The sequence below is a fragment of the Pseudophryne corroboree genome, chromosome 6 (genome assembly GCF_028390025.1).
Source record: "Pseudophryne corroboree isolate aPseCor3 chromosome 6, aPseCor3.hap2, whole genome shotgun sequence".
In the NCBI taxonomy this organism is placed as follows: domain Eukaryota; kingdom Metazoa; phylum Chordata; class Amphibia; order Anura; family Myobatrachidae; genus Pseudophryne; species Pseudophryne corroboree.
The window spans coordinates 416,937,251-416,959,877 of record NC_086449.1 but is presented as its reverse complement, the minus strand read 5'-3'; the positions used below and the strand labels follow the sequence as shown (position 1 = coordinate 416,959,877).

General features: G+C 41.8%; 1 protein-coding gene across 7 annotated transcripts in view; it reads right to left on the bottom strand.

Annotated features, from left to right (window-relative positions):
• CACNA2D1 (calcium voltage-gated channel auxiliary subunit alpha2delta 1) overlaps positions 1-22,627 on the bottom strand; it is a 1,227,493-nt gene that overhangs the window by 43,546 nt on the left and 1,161,320 nt on the right. For all 7 annotated transcript variants that reach the window (XM_063926939.1, XM_063926941.1, XM_063926940.1 and 4 more), the window contains 4 exons: positions 19,043-19,105; positions 16,000-16,103; positions 7,796-7,882; positions 4,630-4,697 (listed from right to left, as the gene is read on the bottom strand). In XM_063926939.1, the coding sequence (XP_063783009.1) occupies positions 4,630-4,697; positions 7,796-7,882; positions 16,000-16,103; positions 19,043-19,105 (322 nt within the window). The remainder of the gene's footprint in view (positions 1-4,629; positions 4,698-7,795; positions 7,883-15,999; positions 16,104-19,042; positions 19,106-22,627) is intronic.

Sequence of the window (22,627 nt, the reverse complement as noted above, 5' to 3'; positions counted from 1 at the left end):
GCTGAACTTGCAAAAGACCCCTCCCAATTTACATCAGGTAAATTAAAGTCTCACATGATTGACTACCCTGTTGATATGTAGTTAAATGATTAATCGCTATGTGCTGTCCCTTAACTGTGTGATACTGTACATGACTCATCTGTCTAAATAACATCACATGTCTGAATAAATATTATTCACCAAACTTAAAGTTCAAACTGTCTAGACTCTAGGACTAGTTTACATGATTATATAAAAGTATCTGCATATACACAAGTCTGCCACTGTGTTAGTGGAATGCCACAGTGCTGTACGGCTGTACAGTACTTAGCCCATGAGAGACTGATACCTTATTATATTGACTGCTGTTTGTCTTCTATCAGGCGTATCCTGTTATATTCAATAAACCTACTCTGTTTCGGACTAAACTCCTTGCTCAATTCCGCTTTGCACCTACCAACTTGTAGGCATCTGCCAACATACCCTGGGTATACTGAATGTACTTCCCAAAGCATGACTCCAAAAACTGTATGCAAACATATTTATATATATATATCTTAAATAGTACAGTGCTAAAACAAGTTACATCATTTATGTTCATTTAAACACAGTAAGGTAGTTTTATGATCATGTGCAGTGGAGTGTTTTATGTCCAATACTACATGATGTGGGATGTAGCAAAAATGTCAACATTTGCATTGTCAACATCACAATCTTGACAGTTATGATGTAAACATTGTTAAAATGTGAACACTGAACATGTACAGAATGTTGACATGTGTAATGTCACCAATTAAAACTCTGACATTCTCCATGGATCTAGGGTTAGGCATGGGGATAGGAGGATAGGGTAAGACTATGGGAGATGAGGTTAGGTTTAGGCCCTAGAGGGAGTGTTAGTGTTAGGGGTTAGGGATACTCCCAGCCAGAAGTCATCATCATCTAGATGCCGAACCTGGAATACAGTGCTGGACCTGTGAGACTTGCACGTCTAGATAAGTCACTGCTAACCAGCAAGGATCTTTTGTCAGCAGTCTAATTATGACAACATTTCATTGACCTTGTCTTCACCCTCCGATGTGATCTCTCTGATTTCTCAAACTCTTCCTTCCCTCTCTCTGACCACCATCTACTTTCTTTCACCATCTCATCTTTCCTTCTCCTCTCCACGCCCAGACCCACCATCACCAGACGCAATCTCGGGTCTCTCAACCCCGCTATTCTGTCCTCCCTCGAGACCTTCCTCCCTCCTCTTTCCACTATGACTTGTCCCAACCAGGCAGCCTCCTTCTAACTCTTCCCATACCGCTGCTCTCAACTCTGTGGCCCGCCTCTCCTCTGTCCCTCTCCACCACTCCAAACCCCAACCCTGGCACACCAAACTAACACGATTCCTACAAAGATGTTCACCCTCCGCAGAACGCTCCCGGAGGAGATCTCACTCTCTGGCGGACTTCCTCCATTTCAAATTTATTCTCTCCTCCTACAGCTCTGCTATTTCTCTCGCCAAACAATCCTTTTTCCAAGCACTCATCTCTTCTCAGTCCTCCAATCCACGCCGTCTCTTTGAAACTTTCAACACTCTCCTTCGCCCCCTCCTCCTCCCCTCCCCTCCTCCCTCACTGCCACTGACTTTGTCTTCTTCTTCATCTCCAAAACTGAGGATATCCAAAATGACATCTCCCGTCACCTCTCTGCTGCCCCCCTGCCCCATCATCCCTCCCCTCCATCTATCCCTGTCCTGCTTCCGTCCCACCTCAGACAAGGAAGACCACTCCCTCATCTTATCCTCCTCCCCTCAACCTGCCCCTTGGACCCCCTCCCATCTTCTCCGCTCCTTCCCCCGTACTGCCTGCTCCCACCTTGCTCACCTTTTTAACCTATTACGCTATACCAGCATCTTTCCCTCATCATTCAAACATGCTCTGGTCTCCCCTTTTCTCAAAAAAAAAACAACTTCGACCCTTCATCACTCACTAGCTACTGCCCCATCTCTCTTCTCCCTTTCAACCTCCAAACTACTTGAACGACTGGTCTACAGCCGTCTCACAAGCTAACTCTCTGAGAACTCCATCCTTGATCCACTACAATCTGGCTTTCGCCCACTCCACTACACTGAGACTGCCCTGGTGAAAGTCACCAATGACCTGCTTTCGGCCAAATGCAAGGGCCACTTCTCTCTGCTCATCCTTCTCGACCTCTCTGCTGCCTTTGACACCATGGATCATCCTCTCCTCCTCCGCACACTCCAAAACGTTGGCCTGTCTAGCACTGTCCTTGACTCGTTTACCTCTTACCTCACTAACCGCTCCTTCTCTGTGTCTGCCTCTGGAACCACATCACACCCTTCCATCCTTCCTGTTGGTGTCCCTCAGGGTTCTGTCCTAGTCCCCCTTCTGTTCTCCCTGTACACCTCTTCACTGGGTGCGCTCATTAACTCCTTTGGCCTTCAATACTCCCTCTATGCTGATGACACACAACTCTACCTCTCATCTCCTGATCTGTCCCCCTCTGTCCTCTCCCAGGTCTCCAGCTGCCTCTCTGCCAACTCCTCCTGGATGTCTGAGCACTCTCTGAAGCTCAACACGGACAAAACTGAAGTCATTATCTTTCCCCTAGCCAGAGCAACACCCCACCACAAATATCTCTATCACTGCTTACAACACAATCATCTCCCCCGCTCCCCAACTCCACTGGCTGGGTGTAACTCTTGACTCCTCCGTCTCCTTTGCACCCCACATCAAAGCTCTGGTGCATTCCTGTCAGTTCCAGCTACGCAACATTGCTCTCATCAGGCAATTTCTCTCCCAGAGTGCAACTAAACTTATCATCCACTCACTGGTCATCTCACAACTTGACTACTGCAATGTTCTCCTCACTGGCCTCGCTTGCTCCCATCTCGCTCCCCTCGAATCTGTGCTCAACTCTGCAGCTAGGCTTATCTTCCTCTCCCACCACTCCACACCTGCCACTCCCCTTCGACAAAATCTACACTGGCTCCCATTCCCCTACAGAATCTTCAAACTCCCCACCCTCACATACAAAGCCATCTCTAATTCCACTGCTCCCTACATCTCCAACCTCCTCTCCCTTCATACTCCCTCCCACCCACTATGGTTGGCCGAGGACCATCGCCTCTCATCTGCCCTGGTTACTGCTTCCCATGCATGAGTTCAAGATTTTGCCCGTGCTGCACCCCCGCTCCATTAGATTCTCCCCGACCTTGCAAAGCTTCAAACGGGCAATTAAAACCCACCTATTTATCAAAGCGTACCCCTCCAAAGCATAACCTAGTCCTTAGGCTGCTCCTCCATCTCTCTGCCCCATGCCTTGAACATCTCTGCTTTGCTTGCATACTGGCATCAGACTACCTCCTGCTTGCTTGCACATCATGTCATCTGTCTGTCACCCCTCCCCACTAGATTGTTAGCTCTTCAGAGCAGGGCCCTCTTTCCTCTTGTTGTCAAAGCCCTCTTCTCAACACATTTCACTCGCAGCTCTCTCCTACTCAGCGACCATCTTTACCTGCTTTCTCTCCTACTTGTAAAGGCTCAGCTCTATCTATGGCCGCCAGCTCCAAGTAGTACAATAATTACTCCCTCGCTACTTACATCTAAGCTGTATTATGTTTTGAGACTTGTGGTGCTCTTTGTTACCTGTACTCTATTTTTGTTATTTATTTACTGTAATGCTAAGTTTTGTCTCTCCGTACTGTCCTTTGTACGGCACTGCGAAACAATTGTGGCACCCTATAAATAAAATGTAATAATAATAATCAGTGTCAACATGATGAATGTTGACTTGATCAATGCTGACATTGTGAACATGTTTTAATTTTCATGTTGACATGATGAATGTCGACAAAATATACCACAGCCATATGTATTATGTCCATCACCATGCATGACATGCACTCACATATACCTGGCCAACAGGAAAGTGTTACAGAATACTGTTATTTACATAATCATCTCTCATAGACTGTATTCTCTGTTTACTACCATGTGTAAGTGTGTACATATATACAAAGGTTGGCGTTTAGGACCACTGTGCGCATACACAATTCCAGTACATCACTTTTCACATAACACAAGCTCCTTTCTATTTCCTACAACAAATTCACCAATTGCCAGTGTCTCAGAATCTCTCAATGGAGGAATCAGTGTGATCTACAGTATAACATAGCATTATGCGGTGTAAAACACTTTGGGGGTAATTCAGAATTGATCGCAGCAGCAAATTTGTTAGCATTTGGGCAAAACCATGTGCACTGCAGGTGTGCCAGATATAACATTTGCAGAGAGAGTTAGATTTGGGTGGGTTATATTGTTTCTGTGCAGGGTAAATACTGGCTGCTTTATTTTTACTCTGCAATTTACATTTCAGTTTGAACACACCCCACCCAAATCTAACTCTCTCTGCACATGTTATATCTGCCCACCCTGCAGTGCACATGGTTTTGCCCAACTGCTAACAAATTTGCTGCTGCGATCAACTCTAAATTAGGCCCATTGTCCTGTGATTCTACAATAAAAATTAAATTAAAAACGCTTTTGTATCTCCTTCAATTCTTCATTGATACGTTTGTCTTTTTTGCCTTGTACGATTCAAGTACACTATTAAATTATTCATTGTATATACTGTACTTACCGATTCTTTTGTGGTAGCGCTTGTAAAATTCTCCATCCAGTTTTGAAAGTCTATTTTTACTCCAACAACTAAAACACAAATACATGAAATTCCTGTAACTATGTATCTTGCAAGAGCCACCTACTACATGAGTGTTCCAGGAAAGTAATAAAAACTTTATTTTTTTAACTATAAATTTGTGTCTGTCAATTGTTACAGAAAAATAACAGTGTATCTTGTTCTAGCAATTAAATGGATGAAATGATTATAAACTGCCTAAGCAAATACAGTAGCAAACCACAAAAAACCCACCCAGAGTCATTCTTGTGAAAACGGCATTAAATAGTTGTGGTTGCTCACATGCAGATAGCACACAATCAGTCTAGCTGCAGTATGTGTGGACTGTACTGTAATGTGTTCATAATAATTCTACTTGTTAAAAAAGTATCCAAAGTAATTTGTTTTCTATAATAAAGACTAAGGGGTGTATTCAATTGTAGTCGGAAACTGCCGGCTTGTCAGAAAGACGTCAGTTTCCGACTTTTTTAGGTTGGAAACTGTTACGAATTTCTTAGGTCGGAAACTGTTCAGACCTATTCAATCCCCCTGCTTTTTTTCCGACAAGTCAGCAATTCTAACTTGTGGGAAAACACATGGATCGGCGGTGTAGCCGTGGATCCATGTGTTTTGTCGGAAGCGCAGCAAAATCCGACAGGTTTTAGCCCCAACGTTTTTGAAATACAGTACTTGCTTTTTTTGCTTTGCGCCCAACTCAGAATCAGCCCATATAAGAGCTGGTGGTTGGTTAATTTTACATTTTATGGTGAATTGGGTGTAGTTTTTGTAAAAATGATTATTATTATTTTTTTGAACTATACATTCAAACTCCAGTGAATACCATCAAGTCTTGAGTCTTCCAGTGTACGGTCACATTAACATACACTTCAAGCATATTTTGATGCACCTTAAAGTATCTTCATACAGATTTACAGTATGTTTATTTTCAGTTGAACATATCTCAAAATATATACAAATTAAAAAAAACACTTAAATGCACCATTTTTGCAGCTTGTTTTTACATGTATGATTTGGATGCTAGTGCATCTTATTTTAAATTATCCCCTATTTCAATGATTATATTTACTCCATTATGTTAATATATTACACTATATTTCTTTGTATAAACAGAGGTGAGATCTCATTGCTTGAGGTCAAGGAAACAAACCAATGTCACGTGACAACTTTAACTATTGACCAGCTCAATATGACAGTTTTGTAGTTCTCTAGTATAACGCTATTCCCTCTAATGGTTTGGTTCAAACTAATGGTAGATGACTGGGAGGTATGTAATCTTAAGAGTTTGCTTGATGCTTAAAAAAATCAGAGATGTGCAGGTTCGGACTTACTCGGTTTTTAATGCCAGAATTAACGCAAGTTTGGATTTATCCAGATTTTTCTTATTGGCTAACCAAAACACGTGACATCTGAGAGCCAATAAGCTGCCATTTTGAGATCCGGGTAAATCCAAGTAAATCCGGGTAAATCTGAAACCGCACATCTCTATTAAATATAGCTCTTTATTACTTAATCATATTGTGAAGTTGTACTGTAGCACTTAGTTAGGACATATTTATCCAATGGTTTAGGAAGTATACAGTATGTTGCCTATGGAGTCTTTTATAACTATTAAACTTAATATATTTAGAATGTATTTAGAATGTATGTACTCACGAGCAGGTCCCTTTTTCCCTCTTGTGCTTTTCCATCTCCGACTTAACCTATCTTCTTTTTAATACTCTCTTCGACGGCACCAAATCCCCAGTTTTCTGCTGCCCTGATACTTATTTCAGTGTTGTCTGCTTACGCAGCTATGTTTATATACCCTGTACTTGTCCTATATTGTCTAGAACTGTAAGTCACTGTTTTCTTGTTTTGCTTATTTGTCTATACACTGTATTTCAGTGCTGTGAATCCAATGTGGCACCAAATAAATAAATAAAGGATAATAATGATAATGATAATAATAATAATAATAATAACAACTTGCTTTTCTTAACTTATAAAGATAGCATTCAAAGGCTACAAAAATAGCATATGTTCTCAAAGTCGGTTCTCAGGACTCCAAACATTTCATGTTTTGCAGGTCTCCTTACAGAAACACAAGTGAAATAATTAGCTTCATCTGTGCATCTTTTAAAATTTGTCAGCGAGTAATAAATTCATCTGTGCATCTGCTGGGTGACCTGGAAAATGTGAATTGTTTGGGGCCCTGACCGAGTTTGAGAACCACTGTTCTAAAGTGATATTATATTTTATATTTATGTATATGTTTACCTGCTAGTGTGTAGTTGGTCATGAAATGAAAACATATCTGTTGCTGTTTGCAAAATTGTCGTGATTATAATTGTGTTTCCTTTTGGTCTTATCTAATGAATACTAAAGTGCACAGTAGGTCAGGAACACACAGAGCAAACGTTAGGAGTGCACACCAAGCCTTTACTCCTGCTTTCTATGTGATTTTAAATGCCAGTAGCAGTTAAATAAAGGTGATATAATAGGCTGACCATATTATCCCTTTAACCTGGGACACTCATGAATTACACAGGTTCTGTGGCTGGCTGACTACAAGCCTGCATTTTACCTGGTTTTAAGCACCCACAGAACCCGTGTAATTCATGAGTGTCCCAGGTTAAAGGGATAATATGGTCAGCCTAGATATAATTGCCTAGATCCAGTGTCTTTCTTTTAGAATATTCATGCTGCCTTTCAACACAATCCCTTTAAAGATGGCAATATGAGGAGACCAGAGAAAATTTGTTGGTTGGAGAGTTTGCCAATGAACCATCACGTATTTCGAATTTTTGGATATGACGAACCCCATTTCTGTTTATTACTTTTAGTAAACTGCTTGCCTAACCTAAAAGAAATATGAAGGCATAAGCACTGTAGTAATTACAGATCAGACAATGTTCCCTTTGCTCCTAAACAGGAGATTCTGGGGCCAATAATCAGACATTCAGAAAGAGAAAACATGGACTGGGCAACATTAGGGTTAATAATGATGGAATTGATGGGGTATAATAAAAGTTTCAGTAAAGTCCTTATACTGTAAATGTATTTTTCCAAACTGGATGGTGTTATTCAATATATATGGCACTTTTTAGTAACTGACTTTATTATTACTCACCGGCAGGCTTAAGTAATTTACCATCAATGGTTATTTCTACTGCCTTGCTCACCATTATACCATTTTCAAAAGAGGAAAGACCGGTTCCTGGTTAAAATGAAAGTGAAATACAAAGTGATTTAAAGAGTTTGGAAAGAATAGCAAACATTAGTTCATATGCATATGAAGTAACTAATTTCCCACACAAGGATAACTGGAATTTTCTTGTGGTTTTCAATACCTCTCATACGGAACAAAATATGTGACAGGTTGCTTTCAAAAAACAGCTCAAACCACTAACTAATGTTAAAAACAAAAATCATCCTGCAGTATATGTCTATGGGGGTAATTCTGAGTTGATTGCAGCAGGAACTTTGTTAGCAGTTGGGCAAAACCAAGGCCCTCATTCCGAGTTGATCGCAGCAGGAATTTTGTTAGCAATTGGACAAAACCATGTGCACTGCAGGGGGGGGAGGCAGATATAACATGTGCAGAGAGAGTTAGATTTGGTTGGGTTATTTTGTTTCTGTGCAGGGTAAAAAATGGCTGCTTTATTTTTACACTGCAATTTAGATTGCAGATTGAACACACCACACCCAAATCTAACTCTCTCTGCACATGTTAAATCTGCCTTCCCTGCACTGCACATGGTTTTGCCCAACTGCTAACAAAATTCCTGCTGCGATCAACTCGGAATTACCCCCCATTTCCACTGCAGGGGAGGCAGATATAACATGTGCAGAGAGAGTAAGATTTGGGTGTGGTGTGTTCAATCTGCAATCTAAATTGCAGTGTAAAGATAAAGCAGCCAGTATTTACCCTGCACAGAAACAAAATAACCCACCCAAATCTAACTCTCTCTGCACATGTTATATCTGCCTCCCCTGCAGTGCACATGGTTTTGCCCAACTGCTAACAAAGTTCCTGCTGCGATCAACTCAGAATTACCCTCTATATTATATTTGGGATTTGAGACCCAAACCAGGTTCCCATCTCAAGTATAAAATTGTTTTCACATTCTGTTGAGACTCAGTAGCAACCATTTACTGTACATCATTCCGTTTATGATCCCTTGGTATTCCTTTCTTAAGTATAAGTACTCTATGGGCCTACAGTAATTCATGTTTGCACGTAAATGCAGTTGCAATAGCGATTTTCTAGGCTACAGAGCTGCTAGTGTTAGTAAATGAAGCTGCAGCCCAAAAAGGAAAAGATACGCCCACTGAACTCATCGCAATCATAATCAGACGCATAAGCAGAAAATGCGGAGTTAAGAAGAACTTAGAAGCTAAGGATTGGTCTATGGCTACGAAGACTGGCCACAGCAGTAGAGTCTCAGATGCCATATATTTGCACATACGATCATGCAGCCATCAGAAGATGCATACCCCGAAAACGGCCATGACACACCTATGTTTCTCCAACCATTACTTTTTTTTTTTTACTGAAATATTTTTATTAAAGGAATTTTCCATTACAGATCATACAGGTCAATATAAGTATATATAGAGACAATGTCGCATTAACAATAGATCTGCAATCATAAACAAAAAAACACAATAAAACATACAAAGAAAAAAGAAAAAGAGAAAAAGAAAAAAGGGAGACGTGATGCCAAATACAAACCCAAGAGTCAATCAGTGAGTAAATGTATAATCAAGAGTCATGGACTAAACAACATACAAGTAATTAGAAGAGGTATGCACATGACCCCAAACTGTACATTTTAATATATCTATGTGATGGAAGAAAAGAAGACACGTCCAAAACCCCATTGATCCTCAAAAGTAAAAGACAAAAGGAAAAAAAGGAAAAACCAGAAGGAAAAACTTATCATGGTCCTTCAATTCAAAACCTTCTGTGAAGCTATATTGGAGGTGTAATAATTAGACCAGGATAACCATTTATTCAAAGGAGAAGTTGTAACTAAAGAATATTTAAAGCCCATAGTTTCCATTTCAAAATTGCGATGGATGGAAGCTATAATTTTGGACAAGTGTGGTGGATCTGTTCTTTTCCAGTATTGAGCTATAGCAGCTCTAGTAGCTATAAATATATGGCCTATAATATATGAGAGGGAGGAAAATAGTGTAAGACTACGATCTCAGGGAGAGAGGGGAGCAACACATTTGTAACCTGCTTAATCAGGTCGAAAACCTCTGTCCAGAGCAGTTTAATAATAGGACATAGCCAAAATATATGGATTAGTGTTCCCTCCAGCCCACACTGTCCCCAGCAAAATTTAGAAGACTCAGGCCAGATTCTGTGAAGTTTATCTGGAGTGTGGTAGAGACCATGTATTAACTTAAACATCATTTCCGAATGGTTTATGCATCTGGACATTTTAAAGATATTAAAAAAAAAACTTTATTCCATTCATCATCTGTCAAAAAAAAATCGAGCTCTGATTCCCATCTAACTTGGATGTGGAGTTTTCGGCTCATCATGTGGAGAAAGGAGAGTAGATTACCATTGTGTTGTGATATACCACCTTTATGACCTAGAGTAGAAAATTTAGATAACACATATGATGGGGGAGAAGGGAGAGAGTGTGGATCAGGTGTATGTGTCACAATCCAATGTCTAATACGCAAATACTTATAAAAGTCTTTTGCCGGTATAGAGTATTGGGTTTGTAGTTGTTGGAAAGTTTTAAGCCCTGAGTTGTCCTATAAGTCTTTAATCAGTCGGATACCTAGATCTCGCCAATTCTGTAAAGAAAAATCAGGAAGTAATTTTGAAACTGCCAAAAGGGATAAATTTGAGGAAAAATAGAGGGAATTCGCCCAGAGTAGCAATCAACCTGTCCCAGACTATAAGGGAATTAGAAACACTTTCTTTCATGTCTTTCAATATCCACCCAGGGTTTCATAGGGTCTGTCTGGAGCCAATCTTTCAATTGATCAAGTAAACATGCGTGCTGATAAAGTTCAAGATTAGGGAAGGCAAGACCACCACTGCCTAACGATCTATACAAGCGGGCTCTAGCCATTCTGGGCCTTTTACCCTTCCAAATAAAAGTAGACATAATAGAGTAAAATTTATTAAGTAACTTAAGTGGAACCAAATAGGGGATGGCCCTAAACAAATAAAGAATTTTAGGAAGGAGCATCATTTTAATCAAGGAGAGGCGTTCTATCCAAGAGACCTCGTAGTTTGTCCACTGTTTAGTGAGAGCTGTAAACTGAGCTAGGAGGGGAAGAAAGTTACAGGTTACTGCATTGTGAACATTTACAGGGCTTTTAATCCTTATATATTGAAGGGAAGAGTTTTGCCAAGAATAATTATAACGAGATTGTAGGGATTGAAGGAGAGAATTATCCATACCTAGAGTGAATGCTTCCATTTTGGATGTGTTCAATTTGTAATATGGTATATTGGAATAATGCTGGAGAATGTTATGAATAGCTGGGAGATAGGATTCAGGTTTAGTTACAAATAAAAGGACGTCGTCTGCAAACAAGCAGATCTTATGTTGTAAAGTGCCTATGTTTACTAGTGATGAGCGGATTCGGTTTTACTCGGTTTTACTCGGTTTTCAAAACCGAATCTTATTGGCTCACTGATGTCACGTGTTTTGGATAGCCAATAAGATTCGGTTTTGAGAACCGAGTAAAACCGAGTAAACCCGAATCCGCTCATCACTAATGTTTACTCCAGCCACCGAAGTAAATGTCCTAATTTTTTCTGCCAAAGGTTCTATTGCTAATACGAAAATTAATGATGATAAAGGGCATCCCTGTCGGGTGCCGTTAGTGATAGGGAAAGGGTTAGACAGGAACCCATTACTCAAAACACGTGCCGTGGGTTGAGTGTACAGACGGAGAATATTTAGCAAAAATTGTCCAGAAAACCCAAACCTAGCAAGAACCTCGGACATATAGAGCCAATGAATCCTATCAAAAGCCTTTTCCGCAGCAAGGGAAAGCAGTAATAAGGACTTGTGGTATACAGAGTGACCTTCTAGTAGGGAGAAAACCCTCTTAGTATTGTCTGGAGCCTGGCGGCCCATAGTGAAACCAACATGGTCTTGATTCACCAGGGTAGGGATTAATGGGTTCAATCTATTCACAATTAGTTTAGCATATATCTTTATATCTTTATTCAATAGTGCTATAGGTCTATAATTTTGACAGAGAGGAATTATTGCCAGGCTTGGGAATCGTAATTATTTGCGCCTTTAACATTTCGCTAGGGAAAGGATTTTTGGAAACATCATTATACAAATTAATAAGAATAGGAGAGAGGGAATCTTGGAATATAATATAAAAATTATTAATAAACCCGTCTGGGTCAGGGGCTTTATCTTTTTTAAGGGATTTCAGGGTGTTATGAAGTTCCTCATCAGTCTAAGGAGAACAAAGTGCAGAAGCGTCATCGGGAGAAGTAGAAGGTAGGTTAATGGAGTCTAGAAAAGATCATATGAGCTGCAATGAAGGTCGAGAGGATCTTGGTTAAGATTATATAATTTCTCATAATAAGAGGCAAATTGATTAGTGATATCTTTTAAGTTCAAGGACATCAACCCATCTGAGTTAGTCAATCTTTTTTTTTTCTGTTAATTATATTTTTTACCCTAAGTTTCCGCACTTGTAGTTTACTGGCTCTATTACACAGTGTGTAAAATTTTTGTTTCAATGTGGAAATTGCCCTTTGAACGTGAGAAAGATATAAACTATTGAGTTTCCTCTTAGCTTCAGTCAGGGCTGCAAGTATAGTAGAATCTCTAGGAGATTTATTATGTTTAGATTCTAACGTTGTCACCTCCAACTCATAAGATTGTTGAACTTCTTGATTATGGCGTGCTATCCGTGCTGCAGCTTGGATAGCGGCTCCTCTCATGACTGCCTTAAGGGTGCACCAATGGTTAGAAATAGTGGTATCAGCAGAATCATTGGTTTTCAGATAGGAAGACAATGTCTCTCGTAAGATAGATACTCCATCTTCATCTCTCAGAATATAGTCCTGCAACCTCCAAGGTCATGAGAGAGAGCTAGTCATATTATATGACCAAGACCATATTAAAGGGGCATGTTCAGACCATGAGATTGGTAATATGTTAACACTAGGAACTGATTGCAGTGACCATTTATCTGTGAGGAGGAGGTCAATTCTAGAATAAGATTTCTGCACTGCTGAATAATATGTATAATCCCTTGTTCCTTTTCTTGACTCCCCAGGCATCATATAAGTCTATTTCAGTCAGTAAATGTGAGAAGGAGGAGGCTAAAGATCTAGCAGCATTATCTGATTGCTTGTCGAGTATGGAGGATTTATCCAATTGGGGGTCAGGAGCTAAATTAAAATCACCCATAAGGAAAACAGCGCCCTTCTTAACTTCATGTAGTTTTTGAAAAAAGGTTTTAGGGAAACGAGCTTGTCTGGTATTAGGGGCATAGAGCGAAACCAGAGTAACATATCTAGAACACAGCCTCCCCACAAGAATCAAGTATCTGTCATTGCAATCCACCCACTTGTTCTCCAATTGAAAAGGACACGATTTATGGAATAGTATAGCGACTCCATTTCTTTTAAATGGTCCACAAGAAGTATAAGTTACTGGGTAGTTATTAGTGGAAAACTGTGGGGGAGAGTGCAACATGAAATGTGACTCCTATTTAGCGACCACTTCCGCTTTTTGATCTGCAAAATATTTCAAAGCTAAACGCCTCTTGCGAGGCGAGTTAAGCCCTTTTACATTAAGACTTAGAAACTTAGCCATGGGGAGAGGAAGGATGTTATGCTACGTAGAACAATGACATACATCAGCAAGAAGTTTGATATAGTATAATTGATATGTGCACACCTCTCTAGAAACAAAAAATCATTAGCAGAAGTACCATTGCGTAACACTATCAGTTTAGTGGGGAATCCCCATTTGTTTTGAACTGTAGTTTTCCGTAAGGCAGACGTGATAGCATAAAATGAGCGTCTCTTGGCCAGGGTTGCTAAGGACATATCCGGGAAAAGTTGAAGAGAAAACTTCTCTTTAATATGAAAAAATGCACTCTGAGAAGGGTGTCTCTTGGTGCTTGAGCAGGTGCCTGCCTAGATTTTAGAAGTTTATGGATCCTGAGCTTCTTTGGAAGCTCCTGGTAATAGCTTCTGAAAAATATCAGTAGCATATTGATACAGGTCAGCATTTGTAACAGAATCAGGGATGCCTCTTATCTTTATATTGTTTCTTCTAGAGCGATCCTCTAGGTCCGTGATTTTCTCGCGGATAGAGGCGACTTCCTCCTGGAGAGAATCATGGGCAGTGATCAGGTCATTGTGCGAAGCAACCAGCTCTGTCATCTTGCGCTCAATATGGTCCATTCTATTACTTATCTCAGAAATGTCAGAGCGAAGAGCTTGGATGTTAGATTTAAGCTCGGCCGTGATGTCTGTTTTGAATGAAGAGAGCACAGAATGAATAGAACGGAGTGTAACAGGGCCATCTAATGAGTCCATTTTGCCTTATGTAATAGTAGTGGAGCTATGTGAAATTGGTGAAGTTGTTTGAGACAATGGAGTTGGGTCAGTCAAAGGAAGGGACGGACGTGTCTTATTTCCAGATGAGGAGGGACCAAAGAAGTGCACCTGTGGAGCAAATTTAGATCCCTTAACTTTTTTCGGAGACATATCGACGTGACCCAATGAGGACTTGTAAATTATATAAATGAGTGCAGGATGACCATATCAAAGAGTTATTTAGTCTGGAAGCGACGGCATAGGGATCATGTTGTTAGGAGGACATACTTTTATAAAGATGCTGAATCAGAAATTATATATAAACTAATGATGGCCACAAGATGGTGCTGTAGTACTAGTATTTTGAAAACAATGTATGCATCCAGGAACAGAAATTATGTGGTCACAGTGTTCTTTTTCAGGAAATGAAGCTGTTTTGGAGATTTCTAGGAAATCAATACAAAATGAAACTATAAGGGGCCCAATGTGGTAGGTAGATGAAGGGTGGGGGTGGGTCCCCTTCATAATAATCTTGCCTCCTCCCCTAGGTTAATAGCAGGCTCTCCATAAATATATCCCTATACAGCAGTGAGGAGCAACACAGGTTAAGGACCTCTGGCCTGGGCCCGCCAACAACCAGAGTTCCCGAGTCCAGGGTGTATATAGGGTAAGAGCGGTCACCTCCTGTAGTAAAGCTCTCCAGGGAGCTTGGGATGCACAATTAGCGATGGCCGCCACCCAGGAGTACAGCTGCAAAGGTCTCCGGCAGCACCCCCCAAGGGTCCCCGCTCCTGCAGCCGACAGATCGGGGTTCCAAGTTAACAGGTGAGATCACCTGGATGAGGAGCTGCTCCTCCTTTACTGCAGGGCCAGGTCACCCGGAATCCAAGATGGCTGCCACCAGAGGAGAGCCGAAGCCCGTTGTCCCGTCGACGTCAGTCAGAGTTGGGAGGGGCGGCCGCTGTCCAGGTATGGTGCCAGCGGGGGTCCCCGCAGAGAGTCAAGGTAGTGACTGTGATGCTCCAGTATTTTAGACGGAGGTCCCCAGTTGCTGTCCACGGTGGTCCATCTCCGGATTCCGGTCAAAATTTAGGCCGCGGATTCAAAGGGCGGGCAGGCCACAATCTGCTGGTGCTCCCCGATTCTGTGGACCTGACACAAAGGCTGCACAAAGGGTCAGCTAGGTGAGGAGAGGTAGGGAGTGGGGCTAGGTGAGGTTAGGGAAGGAAATATATGGCCTGAATTAAGAATCTGTGCAGGAGCTCTGGGACAGCACGTCTCCTTCTCAAGGTAGCCAGACCACGCCCCCTCCAACTATTACTTTTAACCCCCCCGTCAACACTTCCAAATGGCTACTACCTGTCAATAATGCTGCAACAAAGTTCTCGTGCGAGTGGGAGTGCAGTAGCACCCTCGCATATGTGCATTGCAATCGCAGCACATGCACAGCTTGCAAATAATCACTCCACTGCATGAACATCGGCCATTGTGTACACAGGGTCCTAAGTACACTGAAGATAAAGCGAAAGTTGAGATGGAAGGTTACCTGCTCATTCCCAGTGACATGCTGTTAGTGAGATTGAATCTGGAAGTTGTTCTTCCTTACTTCACCCATGTAAGTCATCACACCACCAGTCATAACAGCATGCCAGTACAAAACCCTGAGACTTGTGCATGTGTTTATCCAGCACCTTGATACGTCAGGTGATGTTGGATGCAATGGAAGGTTCTCATGAAATAGGGCAGCCTCACATAGGCCAATATAAACTTACTGTTGAAGTATGGAGCAGTAAACACATAGTTGTCATTGTCCAGACTGCGCTTGTAGAAGCTGTCATCATATGTTTCAGGATCTTCAAACCAGTACTCCCCTGCACTATAACAAATAAATTGCAACCATGAGAAAGAGAGAGAGAGGGAGAGAGAGAGAGAGAGAGAGAGAGAGAGAGAGAAACTGGGAACTTTTTAATATGTTTTCTACTTTGCATGATTGCACTGAACTTTCCCCATGCAAATGTCTACATCACGAGCTGTAACAACTAACTAAGTTACTGGTGTAGGACAATATAGTAGTGCTGGGCTAATGTAATAGCAGTATGGTGTGACTTATGTGCTGCCTCACCCAAAAATCTGGGCCTAATTCAACTTTGATCGCTGAGATAGAAATTCTCAATCCTGCTCCTGCTAAAAATCACATGTGAAGAGATGCCATAAAGGTATAAGACGCTCACCGATGCAGTCGCAAAATTGCGATGCATACAAACAAATCGAGTACAATCGACAATTGCTGTTGACCCAGAGCTACTCAGAATAATGAGAATGCAGTCACACTGGAGCCATATTTTTAGTCGCAATCCATTGCAACTGACATCAGATACATGCCCCGAAAACAGCCATGATCCGCCTGCGTTTTTCCAACCTATTCCCACAAATGCCATATTAAAACCTACGAACGGTCACTTCCTGTCAATCAAATTGCGTTCACATTTCACTAAATTGCAATCACAATTTAGCCTTTGCACACGTGCAATTCAATCATAGCGCATGTGCAGTCTGCCATAATCACCCGATTTGCAGTTTTGCAATTTTGTAACTGTCAATGTTGTCTATTGATGTGAAAATCCAGCATCTGTCTATTTTTTTTTTACTTTTTCAGTGAAGCAGCACATACAGATGTGTCCTCTTACATCTTTGCTCCGTGCGCTACAAGTCACGTTACACATAACCCGTGAGTGCTGTGTGACCCAGTAGCGTCAAGCATCTTTTTTTCCCATGAAAATGCATCTAAGATGCAAAGTAATATGATAGGACACTCGAGCAGCTTCTGCTGATTAAAATTATATATGGCATGCCTGTATTCTGTGTGTGACTGCGGCTGTATTTGCATACAAAATGCTATGCTACAGTGTTTACAAGGAATACACTGTAATGTGGTATTTTGGACGCAGATACAGCAACAGTCAAACACAGTATATAGGCATGCCGCACATAATTTTAATCAGCAGAAGCTGATTGTGCATCCTATTACATTACTTTGTGTCTAAGACACATTTTCGCAGAAGAAAACGCAAAAAAAGACACTTGGCGCTACCAAGTCCAGCCACAGCATCACGCAACTTCAAGGGCTGTTTAGCGTGACTGTAGCAAGGATGTAAGAGGACACATCTGTAAGTCAAATCACATTGCTAAATTAGCCCAGCGCCAGCCACTACACCGGTCTGCTTACAGAGAGGGATCCTCTTGGTTAGGGTGGGCTGTAGGGTTTAAACTTTGTTTCTAGACAATGTAGTCAGTTTATTCTGTGTTTTATATCCACATTGCTAAATTACTGATTACTCATTCCTAGATCCAATACAAACACCAAGTGCACAAATGACTGCAAGCAAAGCAATAACATGTAAAGTTACAACTGATTAAAATGATATTTCAAATAAAGACACATTCGTTTTCCATTAATAGTTAAATAAGAGTCACACAAAAAGTATTCTATTCACTGAGTAGTTAGGCAAACAACAATGCAAATGCATCAATGTGCAAAGCCTATTTCAATGTACTTTTAGGTGTAAACCTACAGTACTTACAGTGCATTAAAAGATAGAAAAGGCCAATAGTTGAAATGCATTTATACCATTAGAGCTGTTTCAGTTTTCATTGTTTTACAGTGTCCTACACTGGGATGAGGAAAGTTTGTGGGTGATTTGCATAGAAGTCATTGTTGTATGAGGACTACTCCTGATTGGCGCTTGTCAGATAACACCCACATAAAACATTATGATTGAGCCATGATTGGTAGGAAATAAAGCATGTGTCTAGTGTTATGTAAAAACAATCTCTGTTTTAATTTAAACAAACACTTAAAATCAAAACACATATAAAATGGAAGTAGATAACACAGAGAATCCTACCAAGATGGTGGCCGGAGCCGCAGGTGTTATATGCAAGGTATACCCGGGAAAGATACCCTGCATAAGGCTCCGGAAGGCGAGATTTTCCCTGTGGTATAAACTGAGTCCAAAAACATCCTTGGAAGTCCAGAGCACTGGTAGGCAGACACCAACGCGTTTCGGGACATCAAAGTCCCTTTTTCAAGGTAGTAGTCCCGAACTTGGACTTCCAAGGAGTTTATACCACAGGGAAAATCTTGCCTTCCGGAGCCTTATGCAGGGTATCTTTCCCGGGTATACCTTGCATATAACACTTGCGGCTCCGGCCACCATCTTGGCAGGATTCTCTGTGTTATCTACTTCCATTTTATATGTGTTTTGATTTTAAGTGTTTGTTTAAATTAAAACAGAGATTGTTTTTACATAACACTAGACACATGCTTTATTTCCTACCAATCATGGCTCAATCATAATGTTTTATGTGGGTGTTATCTGACAAGCGCCAATCAGGAGTAGTCCTCTTTCTGTATTACATATATCCATTTCTATTTTTGGGCTCAACAGGGGAGCCCTGTGACCACCCCTAGGCCAGCTAAAGTCTATACAGCGCAGTTTTTCTACCTCAACCCCATTTTGACAATTGTTGTATGAGGATTTATGGACTTAAGGCATGTCCCCAGGTACTGTATCCTTAATGGTGTTACATCTTTAAGTAAGCATCACTGGTGACTACTTAAAAGGCAGTGGCACCCTCATGTCACATTATATTTCATACAGCAGTAAGTACTCAGGCTTAGCCAGCGCTTGAATTCACTAGCACTAGAAGGAGAGGATGTGGGAAAAAGGGGATGTTCACTAAGAGTGGACGTAAGTGACTTCTGGCCACGGGTGGTACTGTTGGACACCTTACAGGATGTAGACTATAAATTACCTTTTTGGATAAACTCTTGTAATTCCACCGTCTGTCGTTACAAATCTAGCACCCACCCCTCTCCTGGAATAAAGTAGAAATTATATAAAATTAATAAATATCAAACATGTAATTATTTTAAACAAAATTCTATGGTAATTAATTATTATTATTGTTTTATTGAATAAAACATTTTACCCAAGCTGTTGTCTGTCATTAAGACGCTAACATGTATTTACTTCAGTTTTGAATATGCAATCATTTGAGATATGTTTTTTTCATTATTAATTATTTTATATATAATATATACTATATTAAATCACCTGTAAGAAAAAAGGGTTATTCACACAGTTTTTATCTTTTACACGAGCCAGACCATAGCTCATCACTGCCTTTAAAATATGCATTTTTCTTTACAGATACTGGATAGTCATTCTTGGATTACAGTATTACAGTATATCCAGTCTTCGAAATGATCTTGGCTGTAACAATCAAATGGGTCAATCCAAATAACCGCAACTGCATTGTGGCGCAATTACAGTACCGCCGTACGGCTGCATACAAAAATCTGTGAGTCCAAGGATAGATCGAGCTACGGGAGGGGGGTGGGGGGGGGGGCAACTGCACCCCTTTGATGGTTAAATCTATAAAATATCTGAAGTATCATTCAGAAATAAGTCTTTGAAGAGATAACTCATTACGAGTTAATCTGAATATAGTCCCTACTAGTTCGAAGCTTAAAAACTCAGCAAATTCAGTATCATAATTATGTTTAGAAAATATTAGGTTTATATTGTTGCATGCAGTTATGAAGCATTAGACTTTTTTTTAATGGCCTGGTAGTATCCTTTTCAAAGTGGTAAAGTTAAATGTCTATTTTATTACCATGGGCTCATATATAGCTTCACCTTCTGCTGTCCTGGCTAATGGCACAGGACAAAGTGAACCATAATGCTTCCATCAGTGTTACTTGAGCTAATGTGTGGCTCCTAAAATAAGAATTTACTTACCGATAATTCTATTTCTCGTAGTCCGTAGTGGATGCTGGGACTCCGTAAGGACCATGGGGAATAGCGGCTCCGCAGGAGACAGGGCACAAAAGTAAAGCTTTAGGATCAGGTGGTGTGCACTGGCTCCTCCCCCTATGACCCTCCTCCAAGCCTCAGTTAGGATACTGTGCCCGGACGAGCGTACATAATAAGGAAGGATTTTGAATCCCGGGTAAGACTCATACCAGCCACACCAATCACACCATACAACTTGTGATCTGAACCCAGTTAACAGTATGATAAAACGTAGGAGCCTCTGAAAGATGGCTCACAACAATAAACAACCCGATGTTATTGTAACAATAACTATATACAAGTATTGCAGACAATCCGCACTTGGGATGGGCGCCCAGCATCCACTACGGACTACGAGAAATAGAATTATCGGTAAGTAAATTCTTATTTTCTCTGACGTCCTAAGTGGATGCTGGGACTCCGTAAGGACCATGGGGATTATACCAAAGCTCCCAAACGGGCGGGAGAGTGCGGATGACTCTGCAGCACCGAATGAGAGAACTCCAGGTCCTCCTCAGCCAGGGTATCAAATTTGTAGAATTTAGCAAACGTGTTTGCCCCTGACCAAGTAGCTGCTCGGCAAAGTTGTAAAGCCGAGACCCCTCGGGCAGCCGCCCAAGATGAGCCCACTTTCCTTGTGGAATGGGCTTTAACAGATTTTGGCTGTGGCAGGCCTGCCACAGAGTGTGCAAGCTGAATTGTACTACAAATCCAACGAGCAATCATCTGCTTAGAAGCAGGAGCACCCAGCTTGTTGGGTGCATACAGGATGAACAGCGAGTCAGATTTTCTGACTCCAGCCGTCCTGGAAACATATATTTTCCGGCCTTGACAACGTCTAGCAACTTGGAGTCCTCCAAGTCCCTAGTAGCCGCAGGCACCACAATAGGTTGGTTCAGGTGGACGCTGAAACCACCTTAGGGAGAAACTGAGGACGAGTCCTCAATTCCATCCTGTCCGAATGGAAAATCAGATAAGGGCTTTTACAGGATAAAGCCGCCAATTCTGACACGCACCTGGCCCAGGCCAGAGCCAACAGCATGACCACTTTTCCTGTGAGATATTTTAACTCCATAGATTTAAGTGGGTCAAACCAATGTGACTTTTGGGACCCAAAAACTACATTGAGATCCCAAGGTGCCACTGAAGGCACCAAAGGAGACTGTATATGCAGTACCCCTTTTACAAACGTCTGAACTTCAGGGACTGAAGCTAGTTCTTTTTGGAAGAAAATTGACAGAGCCGAAATTTGAACCTTAATGGACCCCAATTTCAGGCCCATAGACACTCCTGTTTGCAGGAAATGTAGGAATCGTCGAATTTCCTCCGTCGGGCCTTACTGGCCTCGCACCACGCAACATATTTTCGCCAAATGCGGTGATAATGTTTTGCGGTTACATCCTTCCTGGCTTTGATCAGGATAGGGATGACTTCATCCGGAATGCCTTTTTCCTTCAGGATCCGGCGTTCAACCGCCATGCCGTCAAACGCAGCCGCGGTAAGTCTTGGAACAGACAGGGTCCTTGCTGGAGCAGGTCCCTTCTTAGAGGTAGAGGCTACGGATCCTCCGTGAGCATCTCTTGAAGTTCCGGTTACCAAGTCCTTATTGGCCAATCCGGAGCCACGAATATAGTGCTTACTCCTCTCCATCTTATCAATCTCAGTACCTTGGGTATGAGAGGCAGAGGAGGGAACCCATACACTGATTGGTACACCCACGGTGTTACCAGAGCCTTTACAGCTATTGACTGAGGGTCCCTTGACCTGGCGCAATACCTGTCGAGTTTTTCCCAACGGTTTATAATCATGTGGAGGACTTCTGGGTGAAGTTTCCACTCTCCCGGGTGGAGGTCGTGCTGAGGAAATCTGCTTCCCAGTTGTCCACTCCCGGAATGAATACTGCTGACAGTGCTATCACATGGTTTTCCGCCCAGCGAAGAATCCTTGCAGCTTCTGCCATTGCCCTCCTGCTTCTTGTGGCACCCTGTCTGTTTACGTGGGTGACTGCCGTAATGTTGTCCGACTGGATCAACACCGGCTGACCTTGAAGCAGAGGTCTTGCTAAGCTTAGAGCATTGTAAATGGCCCTTAGCTTCAGATATTTATGTGAAGTGATGTCTCCAGGCTTGACCATAAGCCCTGGATATTCCTTCCCTGTGTGACTGCTCCCCAGCCTCGCAGGCTGGCATCCGTGGTCACCAGGACCCAGTCCTGAATGCCGAATCTGCGGCCCTCTAGAAGAAGAGCACTCTGCAACCACCACAGGAGGGATACCCCTGTCCTTGGTGACAGGGTTATCCGCTGATGCATCTGAAGATGCGACCCGGACCATTTTTCCAGTAGGTCCCACTGGAAAGTCCTTGCGTGGAATCTGCCAAATGGGATTGCTTCGTAGGAAGCCACCATTTTTACACAGAACCCTTGTGCATTGATGCACTGAGACTTGGCTCGGTTTTAGGAGGTTCCTGACTAGCTCGGATAACTCCCTGGCTTTCTCCTCCGGGAGAAACACCTTCTTTCTGGACTGTGTCCAGGATCATCC